Source organism: Gobio gobio (genome assembly GCF_949357685.1).
Source record: "Gobio gobio genome assembly, chromosome: 8".
Lineage (NCBI taxonomy): Eukaryota > Metazoa > Chordata > Actinopteri > Cypriniformes > Gobionidae > Gobio > Gobio gobio.
Window position 1 is genome coordinate 40144010 of NC_137114.1, and position 25221 is coordinate 40169230.

The 25221-nt window shown below is 37.3% G+C and overlaps 3 protein-coding genes across 4 annotated transcripts in view; 1 reads left to right on the forward strand and 2 right to left on the reverse strand.

The window, feature by feature from the left end:
• Window positions 1-819, reverse strand: part of tyw1 (tRNA-yW synthesizing protein 1 homolog) — a 77829-nt gene extending 77010 nt beyond the window's left edge. Inside the window, exons 1-2 of the mRNA XM_079824458.1 lie at window positions 595-819; window positions 104-234 (exon numbers count right to left, since the gene is read on the reverse strand). Of these exons, the coding sequence (XP_079680584.1) occupies window positions 104-234; window positions 595-655 (192 nt within the window). The 5' untranslated portion in view covers window positions 656-819. The remainder of the gene's footprint in view (window positions 1-103; window positions 235-594) is intronic.
• A 590-nt stretch (window positions 820-1409) lies between these two features.
• On the reverse strand, window positions 1410-6112 carry tmem120ab (transmembrane protein 120Ab; the record flags this gene model as incomplete). The annotated part of the gene is made up of 12 exons (XM_079823347.1): window positions 1410-1520; window positions 1679-1747; window positions 1860-1924; window positions 2001-2093; window positions 2195-2256; window positions 3657-3722; window positions 3900-3989; window positions 4072-4167; window positions 5474-5533; window positions 5615-5752; window positions 5824-5942; window positions 6044-6112. 12 exons carry the CDS (start codon window positions 6110-6112, stop codon window positions 1410-1412), a joined length of 1038 nt encoding a protein of 345 aa, XP_079679473.1.
• A 2102-nt stretch (window positions 6113-8214) lies between these two features.
• Window positions 8215-24483, forward strand: gdpd1 (glycerophosphodiester phosphodiesterase domain containing 1). Of its 2 annotated transcripts, XM_079824460.1 has the most exons (11): window positions 8226-8304; window positions 8383-8715; window positions 10469-10511; window positions 11725-11860; window positions 11992-12037; window positions 14214-14335; window positions 14479-14568; window positions 14649-14782; window positions 14989-15039; window positions 22705-22756; window positions 22941-24483. In XM_079824460.1, exons 2-11 carry the CDS (start codon window positions 8580-8582, stop codon window positions 23076-23078), a joined length of 948 nt encoding a protein of 315 aa, XP_079680586.1. In that variant the 5' UTR covers window positions 8226-8304; window positions 8383-8579; the 3' UTR covers window positions 23079-24483. The 2 variants fall into 2 exon arrangements, with proteins under 2 accessions (XP_079680585.1, XP_079680586.1); XM_079824459.1 differs by having other exon boundaries at window positions 8215-8715.
• Window positions 24484-25221: the final 738 nt, after the last annotated feature.

Below are 25221 nucleotides of genomic sequence, written 5' to 3' on the forward strand. Positions count from 1 at the left end.
ATTCATACAGGTTTGGAACAACTTGAGGGTGAGTAAATGACAGCATTTTTGGCTGAACTATCCCTTTAATTAGCAGAAAATCTTTAAGCGTAAACACAATTACCTCTTTGAAAAGCATGTTGATAATAAACCAGACTCCTGTGAGAACAGCGGCAGTGCTGTACACATAAAACCTGTTCTGCCACACAGACAACAGGTAACTCTCGGCGTAATCCCAAACATCAGTCAAAGTACCTGTGAATACAAGCAAATACAGTTTGCTCAAACTAATAGCACTTGACCTGTCGAGAATGATGCAAGCACACAATAATTTGTTATAGATGAGACAGACAATCGACATGGAACAATGACTGTGTCTCAAAACCTAGTAAGCTGCCTGCCTAAACAGCATTGTTTACCATTATAGCCGCGTAAAAACCCGCCGAGACTGATAAAGAAGGTAGGGATCTCACTAGGTTTTGAAACACAACCTAACCGTGCAAAAGTGCATGTGCACACTTTTTAGAGCATGGCTACACTTTTATATATTTAGCAGTTTAATCGAAGTCATATTACATGGGTTATTATTAGCCATGCGCTTCAAAATAAACCCACCTGACATCTCAGCGCCGACTGTAGAATACACCAAACCCGAGAACACCGCTAAAAACAACATTTTCTTTGGTCTAACAAACAAGACAGTGCTGTTTATAAATCTATAACATTAGCCAGCTAAAAATCCAACTTCATATGTCGCATATAAACAACTGGCTCACTTTACGGCTGCATGTCGAAGGACGCCGCCATATTGTTATGACAGGAATGCTGGGAAATGAGGTCATCTCAGGTCATTTAACGCCCATTTGAGTATTCACTGGTTGAATTATTCATCATAATAATACTATATTTAAATCATTTGATAAATAATACATTATTATTAGCCTACTACTACTACTACTACTACTACTACTACTACTACTACTACTACTACAATTGGTGTAGATATTATTAGTTAATTGGTTGAATCAGTAATGCACATCATTTATTTATATCATATAAAACCAATAAAGCAATATTTTTGTTGTTAACATTATTGTTATTGAAATAAGTTCATTTAACGTATTTCACATGAAACAAATAACACTTTGCATTATAGTTTATTCAAGTTTAGAAATTCCACTTAAATACAAACAACTTTACAGATTGTTCAACATCCCACTTTGTACTCCTTTGTTAAAAACAAAACACAGTCTGCATGTTCAAAGATAATAAAAATAATGAAAGACTTTTTGATTTTCTTATGCAAAGATTTTTTTGTGTGTGTGTGTGTGTAAGGTCCATTATTAACTTAAATTAGCTTATTTAGCAAAAATAACTATGGAAGAGTCTGTTGTTTTCATTGACATTTATACATGAACCGCTCGTAAAAATCACGGACTCTTCTGTTTTTGCTGGGTTTTGCGCTTGTGACGAACAACTGCAAGTGTAGTGAAAAAATTTCCCGCAAACAGAATCAGAAAGCAGAAGCCACACATGGACACCTATAGTAAAAAGAGGTGAAGATATGAGATATAAGATAACTGCAACTTCAAAAATCACACTTTCAACAGATTTATTCATAAGTAAGTGAGTGAATTTGGTTTATTTGATCATTTTATTGTTGTGATGTTGTGGAAAGATGTACAAAAACAACACTGACCTGCCATTCTTTACATTGAGGGAGCTGAGCCATTCTGAACAGGGAAATACTGTTCCAAAGCTGCCAGAACTGTGACACAGAGATATACACCATAAGCTGTTCCATTTTCAAAGAATTATTCTTTAAAATCGGACTGATTATGCTTTGAATATATTAATATTCTAAAAGGACAAATACTTACATGACCCAGGAAGAGAAAGGGAAGAAGAAATGTCAGTCCCCGCCACATCCACGACTGAAATCCCTCTGTTTAAACAAAAAAGAGAGTTTAAAGCTGTTTAAAGTGATATACAACTTTTTACTTAAACTCCGAAATCCTTACCAACAGTCAAATCCAAGTTGTGTCTTTCCCCTAGTGCTTTTAGCCTGTAGAGACACCCACTTTGATAGTAGTACTGAAGACACTGCACAAAGCCTAAAAGAGAAAGGGATACATTTGCCTTCAAAATCTCTCAATATTGCAGTGTTGGTATTTTTGCTGCAACAGATGTTTTGCATGTAGGCTTTGTAACTTACTTTGATACAAACAATAGGCCAGAAATTGGTTCCTGAAAGACTGGTATGTTTCACCATCTGGCCTACATATACAGGTACATATACAATAACATTGTTGTTGTTTGAGGGCAAATCAACTGTAATTGCAATTCACTGATTCATAAATCATTCATCATCATAAATTAAATCATCATTCATTGTTTTAGTGGTGATGCATTTAATATCAATATAAACTTCTGCCTATTCCTGAATTCAATGTGAAAGATTTACAGAGTTTCACGTATTCCAAATAAATTGTTATTTCAGTATCATATTTATATACTATTAGAGTAGTATTCATATTTTAAATGAGCTTTTCAGTGTTCATTTTCATTTTAATTTAAGGTTTAGGCATTTAGTTATGTAATATTAGTTTGTTTAGCATTTCGGCTTAATATTTTTTTCAGTTAGTTTCTATATGGCAAAATTTTAAAATGTTAATGTTGTTTTTAATGTCCATATTTTCATTTTTTTTTGCTGCAACACTTAAAGCCTTAATATATGATGCATTAAATGCATTGATAATACTTGTTATGCACATTTTAATGCATTGTATGGCATCTTATGAGCATGGTATATGGTAGAATTGTAACCTCATTATAATCTATAATACTTATGTTATGTAATGCATTAAAACATGACACAACCAATTTCAGATGTAACAAGACATCTGCAAATATTGCATTTTAACTTTGGTTACCATTATTTATAAAAATATATAATTAGTGCTGTCAAATCGAATTGCATCGAACATAAAAGTTTGTAAATATATGTATGTGTGTGTGTGTGTGTGTGTATATACAGTATATGTATATATATATGTGTGTGTGTGTGTGTGTGTGTGTGTGTGTGTGTGTGTGCGCGTGTGTGCGCGTGTGTGTGTGTGTGTGTGTATATATACACACACATATATACATACACACATGTATATACATATACATATACATATACATATACACACACACACACACACACATATATTTACAAGATTTTATGTTTTGATGCGATTAGTCGATTTGACAGCACTAATATAACGTACATTATGAATAACTTATAATGCATTATTCATAAAGGATTTAAGTAAGTTTTAGCTTATTTTCTTCTTTTTCATGAGCAGTAATATTTTATTTTATTTCAGCTTTATTGCAATTACCGAAAATTATTTAATAGTACTGGTTTCAGTTTTAGTTAACAATAACACCTTTGTAATCTTTAATGAAGATGTCTTCTTTTCATTATCTTTTCTTTGTCACTGGTGTCACTTTGGCCACGCAGGCTATTGGATATGGAAATTCACGCTTTGATCCAATCGATTCACAATTTAAAATCCTGTTTCAAAAGTATACATCACATCACATTACAGAAATATAAAGGGAATGGAAATGTATGATAACTTTGAAGGACAGTAAAACTGGTCTGAAATGAATAGTCTGAAATGACTCACCAGGTTAGCATGACACCAGACAGAAAGGTGGAAATGTAGTGGTGGAAAACCCACCAGCCTTTAATCCTAAAAAGAAAATTCAAAGCACATACAGTTGTAGAGATGGCACAAGCCAGAATGAGTAGGTCCTTGAGAGAGCTTATTAAATCCATCATTGATCAAACTTTTCTCGTGTGACAGCAGCAAAGTCACATCTTCAAACCTGAAAAGCCTCTCACATAGTTTCATCTGACAGTTTCTGACCTGGATCCATTGCTGATGAGGACGCTTTCACGGATTGTCAGGGTGCAATAGTACCAAACCAACAGGAAGTTAAGAAGGGCATCAAAAACTCTAAAGACACACAACAAAGGCAGGCATGAAATGCGATGTGAAGGAAGGCTTGTCAGATAGACCTGTGTGAACTCAGGCTCACCTGTAGCTGATGAAGAAGCGACAAATGAAGGTCAGCAGTAACAGAATCACGGTCACATACAGCTTGAACCTTTCATACTCATCTTTGTATTCAGATCTACATTAAAAAGGGTACAGGCATAAAACGAAAATGAACTGAGAAGCAAAATTGTGTACATTTTTGTTGTAAGCATATTCTAAGTGTATTCAGACTTGAATAATGAAAGTAATAACTATAAATAAGTTCTTTTTTTTAACATGTATACATTTATTTTTTAATTGGTAACACAAACATTATTTGCCAAAGGTGTAAGATAGCTTAATTTGACATAGACTATATTACCAAAAGTATTGGGACACCCCTCCAAATCATTGAATTCAGGAGTTCTAATCACTTCCATGGCCACAGGTCACAGCTTCTACAAACATCGGTGAAAGAATGGGTCGCTCTCAGGAGCTCAGTGAATTCAAGCATGGTACCGTGATAGGTTGCCATCTGTGCAAGTCCAGTCGTGAGATTTCCTCACTACTAAGTATTCCACGGTCAACTGTTAGTGGTATTATAACAAAGTGGAAGCAATTGGGAACAACAGCAACTCAGCCACGAAGTGGTAGGCCACGTAAAATCACAGAGTGGGGTCAGCGCATGCTGAGGCGCACAGTGCAGAAGAGAGTCAATAGCTACAGACCTCCAAACTTTGTGTGGCCTTCAGATTAGCTCAAGAACAGTGTGTAGAGAGCTTCATGGAATGGGTTTCCATGGCCGAGCAGCTGCATCCAAGCCTTACATCACCAAGTGCAATGTAAAGCGTCGGATGCAGTGGTGTAAAGAACGTCGCCACTGGACTCTAGAGCAGTGGAGATGTGTTATGTGGAGTGATGGATGGCCCCTTCCTGTTCCAACATGACTGCACACCAGTGCACAAAGCAAGGACCATAAAGACATGGATGAGCGATTTTGGTGTGGAGTTTAACTGCACAGAGTCCTGACCTCAACCCGATAGAACACCTTTGGGATGATTTAGAGTGGAGACTGCGAGCCAGGCCTTCTCGCCCAACATCAGTGCCTGACCTCACAAATGCGCTTCTAGAGAATGGTAAACAATTCCCATAAACACACTCCTAAACCGTGTGGAAAGCCTTCCCAGAAGAGTTGAAGCTGTTATAGCTGCAAAGGCTGGGCCAACTCCATATTAAACCCTAAGGATTAAGAATGGGATGCCATTAAAGTTCATGTGCATGTAAAGGCAGACATCCCAAAACTTTTGGCAATATAGTGTACTCTCAAAACAAGCCTCAATATATTATGAAAAAATAAATGTATTTTGTTTGAGATTTTCATTTTTTGTAGTGTGCATAAAGTTACCATTTTATTGATACTGTACATCTTTTAAATATATTTCAGTAGTTTTTTTGGTGCTTACTTTGCCTCTTTGCTTGGAAGGTTGACATTCACACTCCCAAGGACCAGACTGAGATAAAGCCTTGAAAAGATAAGCAAAAATAACATGTAACCAGTAACTACAGAGCTAACCTTGCAAAACGGACTCATTTAATAATCTTACCCATTTTTCTTAGGAAGAAAAGCTTCCATTTGAAAGATTAGGCTTGGCATATTTTGAATGTGATCTCTGACCTCCTTAACCTCATTCTTCTCCTCTTCAGTCAGTCCTTTGTCAACTCTATAATTCAGAGCAGAAACTCTCAGCATGACAGAAAATCTACAATCATCAGCATAACAGATCACAAAGAAAATAAAAACACATGTATTTACTTAGACAAAGACTTTAAATTATCCTTTAAATTCTTTTTCTGTCGAGCTATGGAGGCAGCAAAGCTTTTTTGAAGTTTGGAGACTTCCTCTAACTTCAGCAGGTAAAGTCGATGGGTCTCCTGGACACAGAAATGTTTGATTTCAACAGAAAAGTTCAGTTGTTTTGTATGGCCTGAATCTTTTGGGCAAGAACAGGTTCAGAAAGATAATAACATCCTACCTGAAGCTGCTGTATTTCTTCCTCCTGACTCTTGCATTCTTGAAGAGCTGTTGCGAGTGATGGCGACATGTAAAACTTTACCAGTTACCACTGCTCAGTTAAACTAACCAGATTTCTCTTTCTTGGATGACTAGGTAAATGCAGTAAAACGAACTGTGATGGAAACAGAAATGCAGATTCCTATGCTGTCTTTAAAGAGAGCTTAAGTTTAGAAGCATTTCAATTGGCAATCTTCGTCGTATCTCTTATTTCTTAGCGATTGCAATATAGGCATGAACTTTGTATTGAACTTTGACAGACCAACTTGACTGACCTTTGACACACTTGGTTGCCTGCACTTTATGGGAAGGGCTCAGGGTTACAACACTGTGAATTCTGACAAAATAATGTGAAATTGTGTTTATTACAGAAACTTCATTGCGCATCTAAACCATTATTATACTCGAGAACACATAGAGTCTATTCATATACTCTAAAATCTCATGCCTTAGTCGCATAATCCAATAATTCCTCATAAATTCCATTGAGGAACAGCTGAAACAATGAGAACTTGGACTTTAATCGCGAGATAACACCTTTCATTCCTTATAGAAGTATTTACGTAGAGAATTTTGTTTCAACAATTTATTTAAACTGCCTGGTCATGTATTATAGGAACTTTCAATGAATATGGTACACTTTAGTGTCCCATTTATTTTTATTTTTTAAAGCAGACATAAACTTGTTTTGTTTGTTTGTGAGTCCTATGTTAGATAAACTATATTTTCCAGAGATTAAATATGGATTTGTCCTTCATTAATATCATTTACTTTTTACTGAAACACTAAAGAATAAAGATGAATATTGCCTGTATTCTACTTCTCTCTGAGGACAAGAACATCTTATCTGTATGTTTTAGAGAACTATGTTGTTTTCAGTTGACGCTCAACCAACTCCAACCTTGGAGAAGCTGTGTGTATGCGCTAGTATTCTGTGTTACAGATCAGTATTGAAGGTGGATTACAGACATATCGGAAGAGTGACGTTATGTTGTTCTGGACAAGCACCTTCTCCCAACCTGAAAGGTCACTACGTGCCTAAATCCGGGGTGAAAGCGTCAACAGTTGATCTATCGAGACATACATCTGATTATCAGCCGTTGTGTGGAAATTTACTATGACTATCTATTTTCTCTTAGCCAATCAGAAACAATGTCGGCTAATCTAAAACCTTGGAAAAGAGTATACTTGCTTGCTGTGTAAAATGTATGAATGCGAGTGCGGCCTATATGAACTCCTTGTGAGACTTAAAGCTGCTTTCTGCTGATGAAACTGCAAACTATTCTTCAGTAAAAATGTCTTTAATTTATGGCATTCCTGGCTCTTGTTGGTCTTCATTAACATCTGGTATTGGGTCCTAAACTGTTGTTTATATATGCCAACTTTATATATACATATACTTTTGTTTATTAGTATTTGTTACTAGAAAATTGCAACGAAACAAGGGGAATCCCGCACACTATCAGTACTTGCAAAAAATATGAAAACTTTTTATTAGCAACGTTTCGGTCTACTGACCTTCATCAGGCATATACAACTACTAGAATTTACTAGAAAATTGCAAAATAACGCAAATCAGTTTTCATTCATTCAGGGCCTAGATATTAATTAAAATTAAACAACATTCATAAAATGTTATTTGACCTCCTCCCTATCTTTTGTTTTTGTTTGTTTGTGAGTCTGTTAGATAAACTGTGTGTTTGTGTGTGTGTGTGTGTGTATATATATATATATATATATATATATATATATATATATATATATATATATATATATATATATATATATATATATATATATATATATATATATATATATATTTTTTTTTTTTTTTTGTTTTTTTTTTTTTATATAGGTTAATTGTTACTAGAAAATTTTACAAAAAAAATATTTCGGTCCTAGACATTCATTGAAATTAAACAACATTTATCAAATTTTTATTTGACCTCCTGATCAACACTGAATCTTGATCTCCTTCTAGATCCACCTTCTTCGTTTTTAATAAAGAAAATAAAATGTTTATTTGTTTATTTAACGCGTTTTCAGCTTTCAGTTTTGATCCGAAAGTTGTCCATTGGCATCCTCTTGCGTTCACTCGCGTCATAAGATGCTCGTCCTTGCGCATGCGCGTTCATGCGACCGTAGTATTATTATTGACCCAAGCAATATTTAAACTGCGCAGGGGGATGGCCTGTCATGTCACATTGGACTGCAGGACTATGGGTGGGTTTACAAAGAAATGTATGACGGTACGATTAAGGCAGGCTCTAATCTGACTGATACTATATGTTCTGCCTTAAGAGCGTCTCTCGGCTTTCTTCTGATCGGTGATTGAGCGCGGCAGCGGCGGCTGGCCAGAGGTGCTGGATGATACCGACCGGTGTGTGTGTGTTGACTCCAGAAGAGACTGTCGCGTTCTACATCACTTTTCAATGAACTTGTAGTCATATAAGTTGCTTCACAGGTCTGACTTGTTTGTCCGATTGCTAATAGTAAAAATGAGCACCGCGGTGTATGTTTTATCCACGGTTACCGGATATGTGCTAACCTCGGCATTACTGCTGAAGTGCCCGTCACTGCTGCACCGGCGAAAGAGAGAAACCTTCCGGAGCAGACACATCTCACACCGCGGCGGTGAGTGGACAAATATGCTATACAGCTTTTTGTTTTGTTTTATCCAGTCACTCTTTTTATTTGTAGTCCAGTCAAGTCAAAACAAAACCCACTGATCTGTGATGTACACTATGCCGACTATGTAGGAAGCTTACAAGGTTTTGAGACAGTCAATGAATGAACCTTAGGGTTACAGTCATAAGATTGCTGACTATAAAAGCCATAAAGGAACACCCATCTCAGAAGGTACAAAATTCACATTTCTACACATTAGGTCACATGATGGCTATACAAAGCACTCATCTGTGAAATCCAAACAATATAATGTCTGCGACCCGGGGGTCCAAATAATTTACAAATGGCTCCCATATTTTATGAAAAATGTCTGTTTTGAGTGGATTACACATGTGAGGTATTCCAGTGGTATCAGTTACATTAACACTTTATGCCATCTTTTCACAGATGGGCTTATCAATTATACAAACGCAAAAGAATGCTTTTCCGTGCTGTGAAAGTCATAATATTGAAAAGTCTTCTATTAGCCACAGAAGTTTGGCCCAGTAGGTGAACATGATTTCACCAAGCATAACATCTTCCCGGATCAACATCTTTGTTGATCCTGGAACAACATTCCAATCAACCAATCAGATTTGAGGGAGGTTTACAGTTTATGTCAAGTAGCTCGTCTGTTTGATCGGACCACATGGGCCAGCCTTCGCTCCCCACGTGAATCAATGGGCCTTGCTTGGCCACCCATTACCCTGTCGCCGGTTCACCACTGTTCCTTCCTTGGACCACTTTTGATAGACACTGACCACTGCAGACTGCACAAGAGCTGCAGTTTTGGAGATGCGCTGACCCAGTCGTCTAGCCATCACAATTTGGCCCTTGTCAAACTCGCTCGAATCCTTAAGCTTGCCCGTTTTTCCTGCTTCTAACACATCAACTTCGAGGATAAAATGTTCACTTGCTGCCTAATATATCCCACCCACTCACAGGTGCCATGATGAAGAGATAATCAGTATTTTTCCCTTTACCTGTCATAATGTTTTGCCGGATCGGTGTATGTAATCTATGTAATATCTTCAGCTGAATTGCTTTCGTACCATTACAGACACCGATATTGTTTTAGCATTTTCCCATACTTTGTCCCAAAAATCCTCATCAATTGAAACTAACAACTCGCCTTCCCATAATTTGCAAATCCTCTGTGTCTGTGCCAGTTCGATCACATAAAGAATTATACCAAAAAAAAGTCTAATAAATGTTTTCCAGGTCTCTTGAAAAAGTATTTTCTCAACTGGAAATATTTCAAGATTATCCTTTGTTGTGCTTCTCATGCCTAATGCCTAGTTTGCAAAAAATCTGACTTTATTTATCCATAATTTGTTGAAATTACATTAGATTACCATCAATAAAAAAGTCTTGGAGCCTTATCACGCCCTTGTCACACCAGGACCTGAAGTTAGCATCCTTCATTCCTGGTTGAAAAATCTGGATTATGTCAAATTAGGGATATAAGATCGATTTCACAATACCTTCATGCCAGTGTTGGTTCAGAGGGTTCATCATTGACTTGATACTGGTCTTTATTGACTGCACTGGAGTGTGGACTCTGAACCCTGGAATACTGTAGAAACTACATATAGTCTGAATGTAAACATCACCTAAAGTATTTATTTCACTACCAAAATCAATATTGTGAGCAAACATGCAGCACTGCTGCAACAAAATACATTTTGTCCTGACACTTATTGTTTTTCTTCACCTTCAGGGGCTGGTGAGAACTTGGAGAACACAATGGAAGCCTTCAAGCAGTGAGTTTATCAATGGGCTGCTGTTTATTGCTTGGATTTGCATTGATGATTGTGACAGTAGTAAAACCTAGCATGCTTAGTTCATTTTACTTGATCGTGTGGAATTCAGAAGTATCTGGAGTGTTTTTTCCTCCTTTCCGAATGTTTCATCCTTCCTCTAAGTGGCATCGTCAAGTGATGAATAAATTGTACAAACATTTTGGTAGCACTTTACCATATTTTACAGTTCTGTTCCCCATGTACATACAGCATACTTATTACAGTAATTAATTACAATAACTGGGTAATAACTAAGTACTATCCCTGAATCTACACCTAAACCTAACCTTAACCCATAAAGAGGGTATGCATTGATGTCACTTTCCCACCAGAACACCCCCCCTGAGTGGCAAAAGAGCTACTGGATTTAATTGGGGAAACTGTGAAAACGCAAGTAAAACAAATGATTATCCGTTTAAACTAAAGTTTGGACTCCATATAGTGTTCCTTACAACTTATCCAGTGATCCATGGATATTGACATGCAGCAAGGATCATGTTTCCTGACATTCATATGAGCTTGATTTCAACGCCGGGGAAATACAAAGCAAATTTGCCTGAGAACGCTTTATAATACAATATAGGATGGATTAAATCCGGGTGATCACTTATTCCAATGTTATATATTGTCATTTTGTCCAGTCCTAAAACTTTTATAGTTTTTGTCAGTGTTTATTTAAAAACATCCTATTATGCAGAATATAAGATGGTAAATATTTAACTGATGAGTTGTCAATACTAGGGTATGTATGATTCTACCCCAAAATTCTACGTATGGACACAAAATGATAACTGCAAATCCACGTTTCGCTGTCTGGAGTCCAGCGATCCATTTGCTTCTTCGGTAGCCTTCGGCAGTCTGTAAAACTACACCTCAGATTTCTTGTCAAATCTATTAGTACAGTCAATCTCAAAGCTCTCTTCCATTTTAGATGCGTTTTGTGTGTTTTTTTGCGGTATTCACACTGAAAACAAATGCTGCCACTGAGTCTTTTTTCCACTCGGTGGGTGTAACCGCAGTGCATACGTGCATACCCTCTATTACCCAGTATTTTCTTAGATAAGTACACTGTAAGTACATGCATGTACACACATGATCTGGATGAAAATCTTCATGTCAATTTATGGACAAATGCTTCCTTAACTCATCTGTTGTATGTGTTCTACTTCCTCAGCGCTGTAAAACTGGGCACTGACATGTTGGAGCTGGACTGTCATTTGACCAAGGATGAGCAGGTGGTGGTATTGCATGATTCCAACCTGAAGAGGTCGACTGGCATTAACGCATACATCTCTGATGTGGCTTACGCTGTGAGTGGAGAAACTTCACGTCCAAATGTTTCAAGTCTTCTTGACTAATTTGTTGCCGACATAAAGCTCTTACAGTATGTCAATATATAAATATATGCTGTGATGTAAAAGTGTTTATGTGTGTTTCTTAGGAGCTTCCACCTTACCTTTGTAAGCTTGGGGTGACTTTCAAACGAGGTGAGTGTTCATTTGATTTAAAGGGTTAGTTCACCCAAAAATGAAAAATGAAACTGTCATTAATTTACTTACCCTCATGTCGTTCGACACCCGTAAGACCTCCGTTCATCTTCAGAACACAAATGAAGATATTTTAGTTGAACTCTGATGGCTCTGAAAGGCCTTCATTGGCACAATGCACGGTTCACTCTCAAGATCCTTAAAAGGTACTAAAGAAGTCGTTACAAAGTCCATCTCACTACAGTGGTTCTACAATAACTTTATGGAGTGACGAGAATAGTTTTTGTGCGCAAAAAAACCCTAAATAACGACTTATATAGTGATGACGATTTCAAAACACGGCATCATGAAGCTTCGAAGCGTTATGAATCAGTGAGTCGATTCAGCAGTTTGGATCGCCAAATTTCAGCAGTTTGGCGGTTTGACACGCGATCCGAATCATGATTCGACTCACTGATTCATAACGCTTCGAAGCTTCATGATGCCGTGTTTTGAAATCATTCATTTGTGTTCTGAAGATGAACGGAGGTCTTACGGGTGTCGAACGACATGAGGGTAAGTAATTAATGACAGAATTTTCATTTTTGGGTGAACTAACCCTTTAAGGTCGATAAATCAAGTAGATTCCCATTGACCCTGAAGTGTTACTAATATGTAGCCTGTAGAGGGGGAAAATGTAATATGAATGTTTCTTTCTTCACTATTTCTGTCCCTAATAAAATATGAGCCAATTTGTAACTGATCATGTGAATATCATATAGATGGTCCGATTGAAGCATGTGCCTTCATTAAGGCACAAACTCTTCTCAAAATCACGCAGGATAACATGGTTATAAGATTTCAAAATAACAAACTTGTGGAATTTATGCAGTTTAGAGAGCAGCTTTAATTAAAGCAAAAGGGAGATGTGCAAACTAAAGACATTATGAAATTAGTTTCATAATTAGGGTGGCCATACGTCCGGATTTTGGCCGGACAGTCCGGATTTTAAGCTCCCTGTCCGGCGCAGCCTCAAGCCGGACACTCATTTGTCCTCCTTTTCGGAGTTGCGTTGAATCGGCCCATAAAAACCTGCTCTAGAATCTTTATTGGGACGCAGCAGCATAGCATATAATGCCGTAAGATCTCTGGTCAAACAAATGATTGGCTGAAAGCGGTGTCAAATAAATATCTGACATATCATTGGTTAAAAACCTAAACAAGCCTCCACAATGTGCTGGCTACGTCATTTCATAACGTTAACATACCTAAATGTCAGACCCTCAGACCTCATTTAATCCGGAATGGACAAAAGAGCACAGATTTATATCAAAAAGCACACCGTGTCGCTGTGAAGTGGACGTTAGTAGTCAAGGGAAAGCCGCCATTGACCGACATGCCAGCACGGAAAAACATAAAAGTAACCGACAAGCCTGCTGAGCTTTGTAAAATCTATCATAATCATGCAGTCAAGCATCACCAGTCATACAGAAATACATAACCAAATAATCTGGCACAGTGCCAGGAAAACATTACATTTCTGGACTTCTGCAAATAACAGAAATCATTAGATAAACAAATAATGAATGCGAAAAATAAATACACATTTCAGATAACAAAGAGCTGCCTGAGCTGCTGCAGAGGGTGAACTTCTTTGTTAAGGACTGAAATGTGTATTGTCATTGTTTATTTATTATTTGTGTTTTCAGGCACTGTGCACTTTGCAAGACAGTTTCATCTCAGTGGTCAGTTTTTGAAACAGACATCACAATGTCTTGAATAAATACAATTTCTGTGAACAAACACTTTTTTGCCTCTTCAGTTACACATAGGTCTACATCAAGATATATCGTAGATCAATTTTGTCTGGCAATGAATAGAGTAGGCTATTTCAGAATCACTGTATCATGATACCATCGATATGATGGACAAAACTGTATTGTAGTTGTGAGTACACCAGAGTCCTATGCAATTATTCTTGCCTCACCAAATTCCCCAGAGTGTCCTCCTTTTTGGTGTCATCGAAATGGCCACCCTATATTCATCCTAACATATCGGGTTCAACTTTTCACTCAAATTGCAAAACAGATGCTTTATACATATTTGAAACTAGCCACTGTTAACATGTTTTGCTTACATCCAATGGTAACTATGACAAGTATGTCCTTCCAGTTATTACATGACTCCTGTATTTCAGAGTGCTACTGTGAAGGAGGAGATGACAAACGCATCCCTCTGCTGAGAGACGTGTTTGAAGCGTTCCCAAACACCCCTGTAAACATCGACATCAAGGCCAACAATGACACCCTCATCAAGAAGGTTTGATGACCCTGCTGTCCTGCTCATATTTCATTTCCTTGAATCCTCTGTCTGTGCAGCTGTTTGTCACCACTCAAATTAATCAGGTTAGTGAGACAAGTCTCTCAGAAGCTAAATAGAATTTTACCTTTTTTTTCCGTCAGGTGTCCGAGCTGGTCATCCGATACAAGAGAGAGCATTTGACCGTCTGGGGAAACTCCAGCAATCAAATCGTTAAGAAATGTTACAAAGAGGTGAAACTGGTTTTTGGTAAACTACTCCGACAAAAGTATGCGAAGTGTCAATGTCTGATGTTTTCCTGTTTGTTTTGTAGAATCCACAGATCCCAATCTTGTTCAGTTTGCACAGAGTGCTGCTGTTACTGGGTCTTTTCTACACAGGCCTCCTGCCCTTCGTCCCACTCAAGGAACAATTCCTGGAGATTCCGATGCCTTCAATCGTTTCCAAGTGAGGAACATATGCATTTTAGTCATGCGTACATACATTCTCCAATCATTTATTTTTCTTCCAGGATTATTAAAAAAAAGATTCAGGCTCTTTTAATTTCATACAGAGGATGAACTTTGGATACTCATAGAACTAGTGCTTTGCTAGACATTTTCTACAAAGATTTTGTTGGAAATTTGAAAAGTCATAAATATTTTCTCTCGCAGACTGAAAGATCAAAGACGGAGTCAGCGTTTCATAACATGGTTGGCAGACACGTGAGTTTATGTATACTCTAACCTCAATGAGCCTTTTACCTAAAAATATACTTGACACAGTTTTGTTTCTTGAAAGTAGTTAACTCCCTCAGGGGTATTTCAGAAAGCAGGTTGTGCGACTTACCTGGGTTGATAATCCTAAATGGAGGTTAGTTTACTTCAGAGGTATTCAGCTCATGCGTGCCCTATTGATGAGGTTTCAGTGGGTGTGACAGATTTTGCAGGATAATATGTTGTGTGTACATACACCAATCAGGCATAACAAAGGAAATAACACTGATTATCTCTTCATCACGACACTTGTTAGTGGGTGGGATATATTAGGCAGCAAGTGAGCATTTTGCCCTCAAAGTTGATATATTAGAAGTAGGGGTGGGACAAAAAATTGATATGCCGATTTATCGCGATATTTCCGGCCGCGAGACGTTATCGATACTCTGGCTCCAAGTATCGATATTTTTAAAAACTGAATATTTAAATGAATGTCTACACTTTGGCTTACCGGAGTGGCAGTACCCCCAGACTTCCTGTGGTGGCGGCGTGGCGCTTCCCAGATTGCAGATGATCAGATGAACGGAACAGTGAAGAAGAAATACGAGCGCAATGGCTGGCCGACAAAAAAACAAAAAATCACAAATGCACCCGCGTCTTTTAAATCAAAAGTTTGGGTCCATTTTGGATTTTGTAGTGACGATACAAAAAAAGCTCACTAAAGACTATGTAATCGGCAAGAACTGTCTCGGAAAAATAAAATACAATGGCAACACAACCAACATGCATTCCCACCTCGTGCGCCATCAGTGAATCAGCCTACGCTGGATGACATTTGTATGGCAAAGCTACCTTTTTTGATAGAACTGCTTGTGCTTGGTTTGTTACCACAGTTATCTGTGTGCTTCCTCAGCGATGAAGTTTAACATTCGCGCCTATCTTTTCTTCAACTCCTCGGGATCCATCTTGACGACTGCAGTGCAGGCAGTTCGCTCGCGCGGTTGTGATTCTCCTGGGAGAGGCGCGCGGCCACAAATAAACTGATATGGATTTGAAATTATTTTATCAACTTGAAATACTATGGAAGGATATCGCGGACAAATTTCAAAAGGAATTGCAAATGGTATTTGCAATTGCGTTTTCAATTTGTGGACGCATAATATGTGACACAATCCAAACGCAATTGCAAATCGCGCATTACCATTTGCATTTTCGTTTACGCAAACGCACAATGACTGCCAAATTTCAAATGGAAAAGCAAAGTCTGTTTGCAATTGCATTTCCAATGTCTTGCAAGTTATGACCCTGCCATTTTGGAATAACAATAGAAAATCACCTATTTACTCTTTCATTTCCTTCGTGTCCTGCCACAACCTGCACAAAATTCAAATGGAATCGCAATCCTCTTTGCGTTTGCATTTCCGATGCCTAACACAGTCAACTGTCAATCAGGCTTGAGGGCGGGGTTTATTGATGTAGTCGGAAAGTAGGCCACGCCCTCAAGTGGTAGAAAACCAAGGACTTTTTCATCATTATTCATTCCTAAGAACATGGGGAGAAATATCCAATGTGTCTATTTAGCAAAAACAACAAAAAAGTCATAAAACTACTGTGTAGTTTTTTGCACTTCAAACAAAGCCAAATACCTGGAAATAGACTATTTATCACCTGCCAACCAAACAAAAAGAAACCAAAAGAAGACTGCTCTGGTTGCAAGCAAATTGTCAAGAAGCAATTAAGATAGGGATGCTTTAACCGTTGACCAAAAGTAACAATTTTGACAGATTAATATACAGTTAAACGGTTTAAAATGTGTATATATATAGGCCTATATATATATTTTTTTTAAGGTTTTTATTTTTATTTAATTTTTTTGCTGCATGGTTAAAGCAAAATATGCTAAATTCGGTTTAAAAATCAGTTCAATATATAATATAGGCCTATAATCTTTTAAAATAGGCCTATCCTTATTGAACCTGGGGCAAAAAGACATTTTGAAAGATTTCACCAGCTGGTAGCCTACTTTCGGTTTTGCCGCGGAGATCCTTGTGATAAATAAATGTGTTGTATTTATGATAATCCGTGTAGATTTCAGTTGACGAAAATAAATAATAAAAGCGTGATAAGTCACGAAAGACAACTGAATTACTGACAGGATGCTGTGCGCGTGTTCCGAGCGCAACACGGACAAGCGTGCCCAAACGGCCAAATAAACACAGAAATAGGCTATATCAAAATGCCAAGTCGAGTATTCACATAAACACAGTAGATGTAAGCACTGCACACACACAAATTTATAACCGGACCTCAAAGTGAAAAATTTTAAATTAATCTGATGAGAAAAAAATGCCGGTTCTTTATAAGATTCAATCTGATTTAGTAGGCTAGTTTTTCGTTTTGTCATCTTAATGTATTAATTATTTAGAATAAGTGAGAAATAGGCTATTTAGTATTTATTTATTTTATGGTTTTTATTTATATTACTTTATTATATATTATTTCAGTTTTTCTCTGTTGTCAGAAACGCTGCAGGTGCGTGAAAATTTGTGTGAATCCAGGTTCTGTTGTTGAGCTGTTCTGTCAAATCTGTTAAATGTCAAAATAAAGATACAAACATAGTTCAATGAATAGGAATAGGCTACATATGATGAAAATAATAATGTTGAATAAAATGAAATGAAGAAGAAAATCAGATCATCAGAGGAGGTAGGCTACGAAACGAACATGAACTGCGATTGAATGTCACTAATGTAGTTTTCTTTTCTTTTTTGATCGCTTGGCTCTTGAGTACAGAATCTTATGGACAACACACAACTCACATCATGTCAAGTTTCTATAGATTTTCTGATTTTAACTCATCATGATAATTTACTGTGTCGGGTGCAATATGATGATATTCGTCTGATATAGGCTATAGCCTACCGAATGCAGTCATGTCACTTTTCTTATTTGCTGTTTTTTTTTCTGGTTGCAGGTGAACATACAATCAGTTCTGCATTTTGACTTTGTTTGAACTAAAGAGTTTAAACTAGTTTTTTATTACAAAAATAGCCAAATCCCCCGTTTTCCACCACTTGAGGGCGTGGCCTACTTTCCGACTACATCAATAAACCCCGCCCTCAAGCCTGATTGACAGTTGACTGTGTTAGGCATCGGAAATGCAAACGCAAAGAGGATTGCGATTCCATTTGAATTTTGTGCAGGTTGTGGCAGGACACGAAGGAAATGAAAGAGTAAATAGGTGATTTTCTATTGCTATTCCAAAATGGCAGGGTCATAACTTGCAAGACATTGGAAAAGCAATTGCAAACAGACTTTGCTTTTCCATTTGAAATTTGGCAGTCGTTGTGCGTTTGCCTAAACGAAAATGCAAATGGTAATGCGCGATTTGCAATTGCGTTTGGATTGTGTCACATATTATGCGTCCACAAATTGAAAACGCAATTGCAAATACCATTTGCAATTCCTTTTGAAAATTGTCCGCGATATCCTTCCATAAAATACAGGCATATTTTTGTAGATCTGTTCCTAAAATATGCATATATGTTTTAGGAACACATCTACAATATACATGCGCATATATATATATATATATATATATATATATATATATATATATATATATATATATATATATATATTAGGGGTGTAACGGTTCGCGTATTCGTACCGAACGGTTCACGGGATGAGTTCCAAATGGAATCAGTATTCCCTATTTTGATCATCCCTATGTGAGCAGGACACGGGAATCAGTATTCCCTATTTGATCATCCCTATGTGAGCAGGACACGCGTGTGCCGTATGTAGCAGTTTGGAATGCACTTGGCAAAGGGAGCGGCGTAATTTCCTCATTATCTTCAGCTGGGATGTTCCCGTGACAACGCAGCGCCGGCATAAATAAATATACAATTCATATTTTTAAGAGTTATATTACTTTTTATATATAGTATTACAAAGCATATTTTTATAAACATTTTAAAATAATTTATTTTTATTTTTATTTGCAACAGTTAGGCTAAAAAAAAGAAAATGATGCAGATAAAACTGCGACATCTGCTGCAGTGTTGCCAAGTTCATACATGTCCGCAGGTTGAAGCAACCCCAATTGTGTGATATTTAGCACCGGGAATGCGTATTTCAGCAGGAAACCCTGCCAAAAAGACATATATTTTACCCCCCATAAGAGATTTTTACCAAAAAAAAACCACTGAAATGAGACTGGGCTTGTTTTGGGCTAGTTTTGAGTAGCGATTGGGCGGGTTTTGTTGTGAATATCTGGCAACCCTGATCTGCTGACGGACACTGTGCTGCGTTGTCACCGGAACATCCCAGCTGAAGATAATGAGGAATTTACGCTGCTCCCTTTGCCAAGTGCATTCCAAACTGCTACATACGGTACACGTGTGTCCTGCTCACATAGGGATGATCAAATAGGGAATACTGATTCCATTTGGAACTCACCCCGTGAACCGTTCGGTACGAATACACGAACCGTTACACCCCTAATATATATATATATATATATATATATATATATATATATATATATATATATATATATATATATATATTATTCGTTTACACGTGACTGTTTAAAACCCGTGTTTAGACCCGTGTTTCTCCCTTGTCCTACCCGACCTGCACCCGTTTTTGTACAATTTTAGTAATGTGTGAATTTTGCAATTTCTAAATATGAAATGTTGCTGCTATGAATAAGTAAGTGATGTGACCTTTCTTTATTATAAATAATTTAGTCACAGAAACTGTTCTCTCATGGCTGTTTGATAGCTTTATATGCACTTACTGTACTTTAATGCTATTTCAAAAAAGATGAAGTTTTAATAAATTAAATACATGATCATATGACTTTTTTGATGCTTTTTTTTCCATTTACAAAATGATATCGTGATATATCGTGGGTGATTTTCTTCCAATATATCGTCTGTCACAGAATCGCTGGTATCGTGATATATCGTTATCGTGGGCAAAATATCGTGATATTATCGTATCGTGTGTTGACCTGTGATTCCCACCCCTAGTTAGAAGCAGAAAAAAAGGGCAAGCGTAAGGATTTGAGCGAGTTTGACAAGGGCCAAATTGTAATGGCTAGACGACTGGGTCAGAGCCACTCCAAAACGGCAGCTTTTGTAGGGTGTTCTCAGTCTGCAGTGGTCAGTGTCTATCAAAAGTGGTCCAAGGATGAGCAGTGGTGAACTGGCGTCAGGGTCATGGGCGGCCAAGGCTCATTGATACACGTGGGGAGCGAAGGCTGGCCCGTGTGGTCCGATCAAACAGACGAGCTACTGTAGCTCAAATTGCTCAAGAAGTTAATGCTGGTTCTGATGGAAAGGTGTCAGAATACACAGTGCATCGCATCTTGTTGCGTATGGGGCTGCATAGCCGCAGACCAGTCAGGGTGTCCATGCTGACCCCTGTCCACCACCTAAAGTGCCAACAGTGGGCACGTGAGAATCAGAACTGGACCACAGTGCAATGGAAGAAGGCGTCCTGGTCTGATGAATCATGTTTTCTTTTACAACATGTGGATGGCCGGGTGCGTGTGCGTCGCTTACCTGGGGAAGACATGACACCAGGATGCACTATGGGAAGAAGGCAAGCCAGCGGAGGCAGCGTTCTGCTGGGAAACCTTGGGCCCTGCCATCCATGTGGATGTTACTTTGACACGTTGCAGACCATGTACACCCTTTCATGGAAACGGTATTCCCTGTAGGCTGTGGCCTCTTTCAGCAGGATAATACGCCCTGCAATAAAGCAAAAATGGTTCAGGAATGGTTTGAGCAGCACAGCAATGAGTTTGAGGTGTTGGCTTGGCCTCCAAAATCCCCAGATCTCAATCCAATCGAGCATCTTTGGTATGTGCTGAACAACAAACAGCGCCACCTAGTGGACAAATCTCTCTATTAGTTTGTCCCGTTTTGACTTGCAAAATAGAGCTATTTAACTAGACCACCATTGGTCATTGAGTCTAAACAATATTTTAGGAATATAACTTTATTACAAAACAAACCAATACCATGCATGTTATGACAGCTACACTGAGGAAGTCTGTTTGGGTTGCCATTGAGTATGAAACTAGAATCTATTCTTTCTTCTGTTAGTGAGAAATCAGTTTTAGGCCTTATATGGTATAATATTTTCCCTTCACACACACATAAAAAAGAATAGTATGCAGATTTTTTGATATCAGTAAAAAGAAAAACGTTTTTACTACAGAATGATCTAGAATTGTGTGTTTTCTCTTAAATATAACTCAAATATAATGTTTTTTTTAGAAGTTAAATGTTTGAAAATGATTAACAGTTGAAAACATTTGTTAGAAATTTAGAAAAGTAATCAGTGACATTACTTTAATAAAGTAATTGAAATGGTTACACTGCTTATTACATTTTAAATAGGGTAACTTGTAATCTGTAACCCATTACATTTCCAAAGTAACCTTCCCCCAACACTGGTTCAGGGTATATGTGATGGTAAGTTAACCTTGCTTTCTGTAATACCCCCCTGCTTTAGTGTTTTTGTCCATGCTGGCCTCAGTGATGATTAGGGTTGGGTACCGAACTCGGTACTTTTAAGGGCACCGACCGAATTACGTCGGTACTACCGAGTACCGATTCACATTAAATCAATCGGTACCAAATTTCGGTACCTGAGAACGCATATTTTGATATAGACTAGTGTCTGTAAATATTAAACCGCGAAAAGACCATTTAAATACGAATCATGCGTGTCTCTGTGCGATTGAACGCCATAGACGCGCTTTACAGTCTATGGGTTTACCTCACACACACACACACACACGCACACTCAGAATCGCGCGTGACGGTCGCATGTTTCCATCTCTGACTCTCATATGAGGACATGAACGCACGAAAGTCATCTTCAGAGCCACTGAGTCACTTTATGAGCATTTTATCGTTTCATTTGAGAAAAACTACCGTCATATCATAAACACACACAAACTCAAATGAACGGCAACCCGTCAAAATAAAAGTTCGTCTAACTTGACAAATACATTACTGTTGTAAAGTAGAATTTAGATACGTCTCAATGTAATAATAATACTCACACTAATGTAATAATAATAAATTATCAAAACTTTATTTTTTTAAAGTTTTTTTTTAAAATAAATTACAATTTTTCTTCATGTTTTAATTTTAACCATATAAAGCTCAGTTGTGCAGCACTTTGTTTGACAAAAAAAAGCTTAATTAAATTAAAAGATACATTAAATGAAGGTTTTATGTCTTCATTTGATCACCAGAAAATACATAACACATCATTTGTTGGAACTCTTTTCATAGAAATGAAATTAAAAAGAAAATATAATAATATGGTTGTTTTATGAATTAAATTAAGTACCTAGTAGCCTACTATTTACTAGTAAATATTACAGTAATTAAACATCACAGACAATGGCAGACAGCAACCAGGGCAGCTCTGGCATAATGTCAATAACACTTTTATAAATTACTTACAGGTTCTTTACAGTTATTTATATAAACATCCTAAAAGTACCGAAAAAAGGTACCGGGACCTGAAATTCGGTACCGGTTAAAATGTGAACGGTACCCAACCCTAGTGATGATAGTACAGCATAAAGTAACGCTCAAGCTCCACCCATCTTATTCTCATTCTTGGATGTATTATTTTCAGGCTCCTCATGAGAAAATCTCTATTCGATCATCTGACAGGCAGAGGAATACAGGTGAGTATTAATCTTCGAATTTGATTTAGGTCATGCACCACATGTGCTTTACGAGTAAGCATTGTTTCGAGTGCTATGATGTGCGTGAGCAGATGGCAGGAGCTTTGAATGGAATTTCGCTCTTGTCTGGAACGTCATCATGGGACTTTTCAACTGGTCTTTGCTTTTTCCTTTCCAACCACAGGTGTATATCTGGGTGTTGAACGACGAGGAGGACTTTAAACGTGCCTTTGACCTTGGGGCTACAGGGATCATGACAGACTATCCCACCAAGCTAAAGGAGTTCATGGAGAAAAACAACTACGCTACCACCTTTAAATAAGACTGAAGGCCAAAGTAAACAACCGATATGCTTTCCCGCTGATCTTTGGCCTCTGAGTGGGCCTTTTAATTACCCAGAATACTTTGATGTTTATGTCCATGAGTGTAGAAGTGGCAGCTATCAGTTCTGCATTAATCTGCAATCAGCATCAGAGCCGTTTAAAAGCAAACTGGATGTCATGAAATGAAATCATTCTGTAGCTTTAAGTTCAAGCAATACACATTTTCGATAAAAACCTGGAGGACTTGTAAGAAACTATGCTGAATTATCATATTAGGGTGATGTCATGACCCTACTGGCACTTTCATTGTGTTATTGACTTGCAGTTGATTGTTTCATCACAGCGTGAGGATGTAAATCCTGGTACTTGCTGTGCATCAGTTTGTGCAATAACACTAAAGAGTTAATTGTCTAAAAATGACAATACCGACGCTACTGAAGTCGTTCCAAGGCACTGAAAATAAACACTACTTTTAAGAGTGTATTATGTGATTGTTCAGAGACCAATAATCATTGGGAAATGGAGATTTTAATGTTTATTCAGTACTTTGTGGTTTGATTGACGTGTATAGTTTGTGTTTGTACATTTATTTACAAAACTTCTGAATTGTCAATTTCAAGATATGTTGTGGCTTAAAATATGCTAAGTGTTTAGCTTAATATATGACCAGTCAGAATTTTTGACACCAATTCAATCTTCATCATTACTATTTCAGCAATATTGTAACATGCAATATCAAAGTTCGTATTTAAGCTGCTTAAAAAAAAAACATGTTTCCTTTAATAACCACTCAAACTCGTTTATATATAATAATAAAATAAATCTAAATCAGTCAAGTGTGTCCAAGCTTTTGACTGGTTGTGTATGTCTTGCACTGATGAAAGAGGGTGTGTTGCCGTGTAACTGGGTCACAGACAAGTTTTGTGTGTGTGGTCATGTGACTTGAATGTACTTTTGCCAGGACAGGAAAAGATTTTCATTTTAAAATGTTTGTGGTTTTACAGTTAATGAAATCCAGGATGCATTCAAAATTGACATGACAGTAACTCCTAAATGAAGTATTTGTGGAGTTCAAATGTTTTTCCCCGTTTTGTGAAGCATATACAGATATAGTAGCTCTTAGCCTTGTGTTGTGTTTCATTTTCTGGTTCATAATTTCTCCAAGCCACTTTCATTTTGTTGTGTGTGAACTCAATGAAATGTTAAATTTTAAGTGATAGTAGGCTACAAAGATGAATTCAAAGATTAGTTATAGAGCCATTTGGTTTCAGCTGCACAGTTTTGTTTTGGATTTGTGAATATACTGCCATTAAAGATATTTTATAAATTAATTTAAACAATTCTTGCCTTTGTGTTATGTGCTCTCAAAGAAATTAAATGCCCCAATAAAATGCTTGTAACGCCATACATTTTTTGGGGTGTTTATTCAACTATGGACCCTTTTGTGACTATGGAAGGGCTTTTAGAATATCTCCTCAAGCACACTTTCCAAATGCTCATAAAAACATTAACCCCCTTGACACATTAAAGGGATAGTTCATCCAAAAATTCTGTAATCATTTACTCATCCTCAAATTGTTCCAAACTTCTGAATTTCTTTCTTTTCTTGAAGAATATGGGGAAGTAAACAGTTGATGGACCCCGTTGACTTCCATAGTAAGGGGGAAAAAATACTATGGAAGTCAATGGGGTCCATCAACTGTTTGGTTACTGACATTCTTCAATATCTTCTTTTCTGTTCAGCAGAACAAATAATGTTTTAATGTTTGGAACAACTTGAGGGTGAGTAAATGATGACAGAGTGTTAATTTTTGGGTGAACTATTCCTTTAAGTTCCACCTATTGACCAGAAGGGGGCGCTCTATGATAACTAACAATGCCAAATGTTGGAAATATAAGCACTGTGTGTAAATATGTCACTTTACATGTACTACGAAATAACAAAATATCAATAATGTATGTAACACACCAAGACGCATACAACCGTACATTTATCTACACGTCTTTGATTATATATGGTTTCCTGTTATCCCCCAATGACTGCACTTTAAGATATTGTTTACAAAGTTTTAAATAAACGATATACCAGATGTATTTGGCCATTTCATCACGGAATGAATACAGTGAATATCTTGTACCTTT

What these genes read in the sequence shown, in the direction of transcription:
- gdpd1 (XM_079824459.1), top strand. Translation starts at nt 8,580, where the DNA reads ATGAGCACCGCGGTGTATGTTTTATCCACGGTTACCGGATATGTGCTA. An exon ending in ACAATGGAAGCCTTCAAGCA is followed by an intron (nt 10,512 to 11,724) that starts GTGAGTTTATCA and finishes CTACTTCCTCAG; the next exon opens with CGCTGTAAAACTGGGCACTG. An exon ending in TGGGGTGACTTTCAAACGAG is followed by an intron (nt 12,038 to 14,213) that starts GTGAGTGTTCAT and finishes CCTGTATTTCAG; the next exon opens with AGTGCTACTGTGAAGGAGGA.